This window comes from Nicotiana tabacum, chromosome 1 (genome assembly GCF_000715075.1).
Source record: "Nicotiana tabacum cultivar K326 chromosome 1, ASM71507v2, whole genome shotgun sequence".
NCBI classification, from domain to species: Eukaryota; Viridiplantae; Streptophyta; class Magnoliopsida; order Solanales; family Solanaceae; genus Nicotiana; species Nicotiana tabacum.
The window spans coordinates 196,621,376-196,629,270 of record NC_134080.1 but is presented as its reverse complement, the minus strand read 5'-3'; the positions used below and the strand labels follow the sequence as shown (position 1 = coordinate 196,629,270).

The window sequence follows — 7,895 nt, the reverse complement described above, 5'->3', positions numbered from 1 at the left end:
CAAGAACTGATCCCAAGAACCTCCAAACTCCATCACACACGCACGGAGCATATCATCAAGAATCTGAATAGTGCGCTCAGATGTCCGTCCGTCTGGGGGTGAAATGTTGTACTCAACTCCACCCGAGTACCCAACTCATGTTGTACGGCCCTCTAGAACCGTGATGTGAACTGAGTACCTCTATTTGAAATGATGGAAACTTGAATACCATGTAGACGAACAATCTCCCAGATATAAATCTCTGTCAATTGCTCCGAAGAATAAGTAGTAAACACAGGAATGAAATGCACGGACTTGGTCAGCCGATCCACAATCACCTAAATGGCATCGAACTTTCTCAAAGTCTGTGGGAGCCCAACTACAAAGTCCATAGTGATCCGCTGCCACTTCCCCTCCGGAATCTTTATCTGCTGAAGCAATTCACCCGGTGTCTGGTGCTCGTACTTCACCTGCTAACAATTGAGGCACCGAGCTACAAACCCAACTATATCTTTCTTCATCCGCCTCCACCAATAGTGCTGCCTCAAATCCTGATACATCTTCGCGGCACCCGGATGAATGGAATACCGCGAACTATGGGCCTCATCTAGAATCAACTCCCAAAGCCCATAATCATTGGGTACACATGCTCGACCCTGCATCCTCAATACCCCGTCATCACCAATAGTCACATCTATGGCATCACCATGCAGAACATTGTCCTTGAGGACGAGCGAATAAGGGTCGTCATACTGACTCTCCCATATACGATCAAATAAGGAAGACCAAGAAATCATGCAAGCTAGAAGCTGACTAGGCTCCGAAAGATCCAATCTCACAAACTGGCTGGCTAAGGCCTGAACATCCATCGTCATGGGCCTCCGCTATTGGTAAATAAGTTAAACTCCACAAACGCTTTGCCCGGTGACTCAAAGCATCGGCTACCATATTGGCCTTGCCCGAGTGATACAAAATAGTGATATCATAGTCCTTCAGCAACTCTAACCACCTCCTCTGATGCAAATAAAGATCCTTCTGCTTGAACAGATGCTGCAAACTCCGGTGATCAGTATAAATCTCACAAGGCACATCGTACAAAAATGATGCCTGATCTTCATGGCGTGAACAATAGCAGCTAACTCGAGATCATGGACAGGATAATTCTTTTCATGTACCTTCAACTATTTGGACGCGTAGGAAATCACCCTACCGTCCTGCATCAATATCACTCCAAGGCTAATCCTCGAGGCATCACAATAGACAGTATAAGACCTCGAACCTGTAGGCAATATTAAAACTGGGGTTGTAGTCAAAGCTGGCTTGAGCTTCTGAAAGCTCGCCTCACACTCTTCCGTACACTGGAACGGAGCACCCTTCTAAGTCAGCCTGGTCATAGGTGCTGCAATAGATGAAAAGCCCTAAACAAATCAACGGTAATAACCTACCAAGCCAAGAAAACTGCGGACCTCTGTAGTTGAGGATGGTCTGGGCCAACTCTGCACTGCTTCCACTTTCTTCGGATCCACATTTATCCCCTTACTCGACACCACATGGACCAAGAACACCATGGAATCCAACCAAAACTTGCATTTCGAGAACTTTGCATATAATTTCTTTTCTCTCAAAGTCTGAAGCACTGTCCTCAGGTGCTGCTCATTATCTTCCCGACTCCGGGAGTATACCAGAATATCATCAATAAAGACAATGATGAACGAGTCAAGATATGGTCAGAACACACTGTGCATCAAATGCATAAAGGCCGTTGGGGTATTGGTTAGCCCAAATGACATAACAAGGAACTCGTAATGACCATACCGAATCCTGAAAGCAATCTTTGGGACATCTGGCTCCCGAATCTTCAACTGATGGTAACCTGAAAGTAAGTCAATCTTAGAAAACACTCGTGCACCCTGTAGTTGGTCAAACAAATCATCAATACGAGGCAAATGATAATTGTTCTTCACTGTAACTTTGTTTAACTGGCAATAATCAATGCACATACGCATAGAACCATCCTTTTTTCTTCAACACAAGATAGGAGCACCCCAAGGTGATACACTGAGCCGAATAAAACCCTTATTAAGCAATTCCTATAATTGATCCTTCAACTCCTTCAACGCAAGAGGGGCCATACGACACGGAGGAATAGAAATGAGCTGAGTGCCCGGCAACAAATCAATGCCAAAATCAATATCTCTATCTGGCGGCATTCCCGAAAGATCAGGTGGAAACACATCAGAAAAATCCCGTACTATTGGGACTGATTCAACTGTAGGGGTATCAATACTGACATCTCTCACATAAGCTAGATACGCGTCACACCTCTTCTCAACCATACGCTGAGCCTTAAGGAATAAAATAACTCTACTAGAAGTATGATCTAAGGTACCCCTCCACTCTACTCGCGGTATACCTGGCATGGCCAGCGTCACGGTTTTGGCGTGACAATCAAGAATAGAATAATGGGGCGACAACCAGTCCATGCCTAAGATAACATCAAAATCTACCATGCTAAGCAATAATAAATTGGCTCTGGTCTCAAAACAACTAAGAGCAACCACACACGACCGATAAACGCGGTCCACAACAAGAGAATCTCCTATATGAGTAGAAACATAAATAGGGGAACTCAAAGAAAACCGAGATACACCCAAACGCGGGGCAAAAAAAGAAGACATATAAGAGTAGGTGGAACCTGTATCGAATAAAACCGATGCATCTCTAAGACAAACCAGGACAATACATATGATCGCATGGAATCTTCCGAGAACGCGATGCTTCTACTGCTCAGCTCTACGTAATCGCGGCTGACCCCACGCGATCATGAAGAGCAACTTCCACTCCTCAGCTTCCACACTTCTTCCTCTTCGTGAACGCGGCATAGCCCACGCATTCGCGATTCAACTTCTGCCAATACTACGCGTTCGCACTCCCTTTCCTGTGATCCTGTTGAATAAAATCCCATCTGCCTCATCTAAGCCTTTTTGATCGCGAGCCTCCTTACGCGATTGCGATGAAAAAAAGTCTGCAACAGAAAACCAGTAAAAATCTGATCCTTTTCTAAGTCCAAAAATGGTCCGTTGAGCATCAGAAATACACCCGAGGCCCCCGGAACCTCAACCAAACATGCCAACGAATCCTAAAACATCATTCAAACTTGTTCCAACCTTCGGAATGCTCAAAACAACATCAAAACACCAATTTAACATCGGATTCAAGCCCAAGAATTCTAAAAACTCTCAAATTACGCTTTCGATCAAAAAGTCTATCAAACCTCATCTGAATGACCTAAAATTTTGCAAGCACGTCACATTCAACACTGTAGAGTTACTCCAACTCCTGGAATTCCATTCGGACCCCGATATCAAAATCTTACTATCGAACTAGAAACTTCAAAAATTCCACTTTCGGCATTTCAAGCATAAATAAGCTACGGACCTCCAAAACACAATCCGAACACGCCCCTAAGTCTGAAATCACCCAATGGAGCTAATGGAACCGATAAAATTCCATTCCAAGTCCGTCTTCATACTGCTCCGACTACGTTCCAAATTTTAAAGCTTAAGCTCTCTTTCAGGGACTAAGTATCCCAAAACACTCCGAAATTCAAAGCAAAACATACCGGCAAATTAAAATAGCAAAAATAAACACGGGGAAAGCAGTTAATAGGGGATCGGGGTGTTAATTCTTAAAATGACCAGCCGGGTCGTTACAAATAAACATCCAATTTGTTACTCAAATATTTTTGAAGATTGAATACGTGAATTTCTGTGAGTCCAATAGTTGTGATTGATAGGTTAGTTCCCTGTGGGATTCGAATCCGGGCTTGTTAGCCGGAATATATTTGTAGCGACCGCTTTGTCCTTTTTATAAGACATAGTTGGGCGTGATCAAATTTTGACGTCATTGCCGGGGAATTAACGGTGTTATTGATTGCAGTTAAAAAGAAGTGCAAAATTTTTTAGTGTAGTCAATTTTCTTCAATTTAAACTGATTATTGAAATTCTAACGTTTGTAGTCGTGGTTGTCACAGGTGCATGCTTAGAAACTCCTCAAGAACTGGAGAATTGTTCGAAGCATTATCAGATCCTGAGAAGGTGTTCAAGGCATTGAACCGTGCAAAAAGGAAAGGTAAACAACAACAAAACTCAACTGAAATAATTAAACCAGACATGGAAAATGATAATCACAAATAACATGCTACATCTGTTGCAGAACGAGGGACTACTCTTTGGGTCATACGTTGAAGATCCTCAGCAGCATCTTTAGAACTTCCTCTCAATCTGTGCCACGCAAAAACAACACAATGTGACATTGGAAGCAATATGTTTGTTGTTGTTTCCATTCTCAGTGATAGGAGCAACCCAGACTTGACTTAGTTCACTCCCTATCAACTCCATCACTACTTGGGAGGAATTATTCAAGCAATATTTGAGCAAATTTCATCCACGCAACAAGACTTCTCAGCAAATTGATGAGATATTAAGCTTCAAACAGAGACCAACTGAGACGCTACATAAAACGTGGGAGAGATTCAAGGGTCTGCTGGTTACATGTCCACATCATGGTATTTCGGAGTAGATGTTGGGGCAGAGATTTTACATGGGTTTAGCAAATACTTTGAAAGCAAATGTTGATACTTCTGCACGTGGAGCATTTTTGAGCAAGACATTCAGAGAGAGCAAGATCCTGCTTGACAAGATGGCACAAAACTCAAGATGGACAACAAGGAACGCTTCAATCACTCCTGTGGTGCACTCAGTGGCTCTAGATTCGGCTAACTCCATGGCTGAAAATATGGCCACTCTACTGACGCAGATGAGCATCCTCACCAAAAAGGTGGAAGAATCAGGCCAGAAGCAGCAGGTACACATAGTTGATGCAACTAATGGGGGTCTCTGTACATCATGCATTAATCAACCATATATTTTCTCATGGAGTGCTGAAGGTGAGAATCAACAGTATTAGGAGAACATGAATTATATGGCCAACTACGGGGGACAGAGACTAGGTGGTCAATTTAGGGTCAGCAAAATCAACAATACAGACCAGCTCAGCAGCAGCACAATAACAACAATAACCATGGGGCTATGCGACCACAAGGGAAAATGGTGCCTTACCAAAGGCAACAAGGGTACAACCAGCAAAATAAGCAGCAGGCTTATCAACAACCTCAACAACAACAGATTGTGAGGCATGAAGATGGGTTTGCTAAACTCGAGGGTATGAATGCAACAAGTGATTAGGACCACTGGAAAACTAGATGATAGAGTAGACTCACATGAGTCAACGATTAAGAATATTGAGATCCAGTTAGGACAGATTTCCATGGCCCTAAATAATCGTCCTCATGGGACGTTACCTGCATACACCCAAATCAATCCAAAAAAGCATGGCCCGAAGCAACTGATGGCAGTGAGTCTCCGAAATGGTAGGGACTTAGATCTGGAGCAAGAAATTGCTCGCGAAAGCAGGCCGACGGAGACACTGGTGCCAGTACCCATTGAGATAGATGATTCAACAGGTTTAACTGAGGTGACAGAACAGAATGACAAGAAAACAACAATAAGGAAGATGAGGTTGAGAAAAAGACTGAAGTTGTACCAGAACTGACAGTAGAACCAGTGCCTGAACAAGAGAAAAACTAAATCACAGGGAAAAAGTGACCTCCAGCACCATTCCCACAAAGATTGGCCAAGTATTAGAAAGATGAGCAGTACAAGAAATTTTTGGAGATCTTAAAGCAAATTCAGGTAAACATTCCATTGATTGATGCTTTAAAAGAAATGCCTGGGTATGCAAATATGATGAAGGACTTGATGTCCCGCAAGTTCGACTATCAAGACTTGGACACGGTTACACTGACTCAAACATGCAGTGCTGTTGTGACGAGACTCATAGCCAAGAAGTTTTCTGATCCAGAGAGTTTCACAATCCCTTGCACAATAGGAAACTTTGCTTTTGCTAAGGCACTGTGTCATCTGGGAGCTAGCATAAATCTTATGCCACTAGCCATCTACAAAAGGCTAGGCATTGGAAGACCTAGACCCACGTCTATGTTATTACAACTGGCTGATCGAACCGTGAAGAGCCCTTTGGGATTCTAGATGATGTATTGGTGCAGGTTGGGAAGTTTGTATTTCCAGCAGAATTTGTCATCCTTAACTGTCGGGTTGACGAGGAAATTCCCACAATTTTGGGAAAACTGTTCTTGTCCAATGGGAGAGCCTTAATTGATTATGAAACTGGAGAGCTCAAGATGAGATTAAACGATGAAGAGATAACATTCAATGTGCAAAAATGCGGAGACCAAGTGAATTTGCTAATTGCTCTTTAATAGATGCGATGGATGTAGTCTTGGAGGAGGAAGATGAGGCATTGAACATTAAAGACCCTCTAGCAGCTTGTTTCATGAACTTAGATGAAGCTAATGGTGAAGACTTGACAGAGTGGGTACTTGCTCTTGAAGGCCAAGGTTTTTGGAAAAGGGAGCTCGAATTTGAGCCTTTGCACTTAGAGGAAAGAAAAACTCCCCCAGCTAAGCCATCGATTGAAGAACCACCAAAGTTGGAACTAAAACCACTGCCATCTCATCTCAGGTATGCATTCTTAGGACCTAACTCAACTCTACATGTTATTATCTCATCCAGTTTGTTAGATGTGCAGGCAGAACAGCTTTTGCATGTACTGACTGAGTGCAAGACTGCAATTGGGTGGACCATTGCAAACATTAAGGGGATCAACCCGGCCTTCTGTATGCATAAGATTTTATTGGAAGATGGGCACAAACCTTTCAGAGAACATCAAAGAAGGCTGAACCCCAACATGAAAGAAGTGGTGAAGAAAGAAATGATCAAGTGGTTAGATGCGGGAATCATATTCCCCATCTCTGATGGTAACTGGGTTAGCCTAGTTCAGTGTGTACCAAAAAAAAGGGAGGTATGACGATAGTGAAAAATGAGAAGAACGAATTGATCTCTACACGAATAGTCACAGGTTGGCAAATCTGTATGGATTAGAGGAAGTTGAACTTGGCTACCAGGAAGGACCATTTCCCACTACCATTCATTGATCAGATGCTAGATAGATTGGCAGGGAGGTCTCATTTTTGCTTTATGGATGGGTACTCGGGGTATAATCATATTTCTATTGCCCCAGAGGATAGAGAGAAAATATCGTTCACCTGCCCTTATGGAATCTATGCTTTTCGGCGAATGCTGTTTGGCCTATGTAACGCGCCTGCCACATTCCAAAGGTGCATGATGGCCAGCTAGATATTGTAGAGGAGATAATGGAGGTTTTCATGGATGACTTCTCAGTGGTGGGGAACTCATTCGATGATTGCCTTGTGAACTTGAGAAGAGTTTTGAAAAGATGTATCGAGACTAATATGGTACTCAATTAGGAAAAGTGCCATTTCATGGTACAAGAAGGTATAGTCTTGGGGAACCTAGTGTCAAGTAAAGGTATTGAGGTGGACCGAGCAAAGGTTGATGTGATAGAAAAGCTTCCACCACCCACTTCAGTCAAAGCAATCAGAAGTTTTCTTGGGCATGCCAGTTTCTATAGGAGATTTATAAAAGATTTTTCCAAAATTGCTAACCCCTTGTGTAAATTTCTTGAAAAAAATCACCCTTTTATGTTTTCTGATGACTGCAGGGTAGCTTTTGAGGAATTAAAGAAAAGACTGGTGACAACACCTATCATAGTTGCGCCCAACTGGGAGCAACTGTTTGAGCTGATGCGTGATGCTAGTGACAACACTGTGAGAGCAGTGCTTGGGCAGCGAAAAGATAAAATCATGCATCCAATATACTACGCAAGTAGGATGTTGAGTGGAGCCCAGTTGAATTACATTATGACCGAAAAGGAGATATTGGTAGTGGTGTTCGCGTTTGACAAGTTCAGGTTTTACC

General features: G+C 42.9%; 1 protein-coding gene and 1 non-coding gene across 2 annotated transcripts; one reads left to right on the top strand and one right to left on the bottom strand.

The window, feature by feature from the left end:
* Positions 1-4,444: 4,444 nt before the first annotated feature.
* Positions 4,445-4,550, bottom strand: LOC142165189 (small nucleolar RNA R71). The gene has a single exon (XR_012696112.1). It is a non-coding gene; the product is annotated as a small nucleolar RNA R71 (small nucleolar RNA).
* A 1,215-nt stretch (positions 4,551-5,765) lies between these two features.
* LOC107829972 (uncharacterized) lies at positions 5,766-6,316 on the top strand. The gene is made up of 2 exons (XM_075222737.1): positions 5,766-5,948; positions 6,104-6,316. Exons 1-2 carry the CDS (start codon positions 5,766-5,768, stop codon positions 6,314-6,316), a joined length of 396 nt encoding a protein of 131 aa, XP_075078838.1.
* The last annotated feature ends 1,579 nt before the right edge of the window (positions 6,317-7,895 follow it).

Coding starts and splice junctions, on each gene's coding strand:
- LOC107829972 (XM_075222737.1), top strand. CDS start 5,766: ATGCCTGGGTATGCAAATATGATGAAGGACTTGATGTCCCGCAAGTTC. Junction 5,949..6,103: donor GAAACTTTGCTTTTGCTAAG/GCACTGTGTCAT, acceptor GTATTGGTGCAG/GTTGGGAAGTTTGTATTTCC.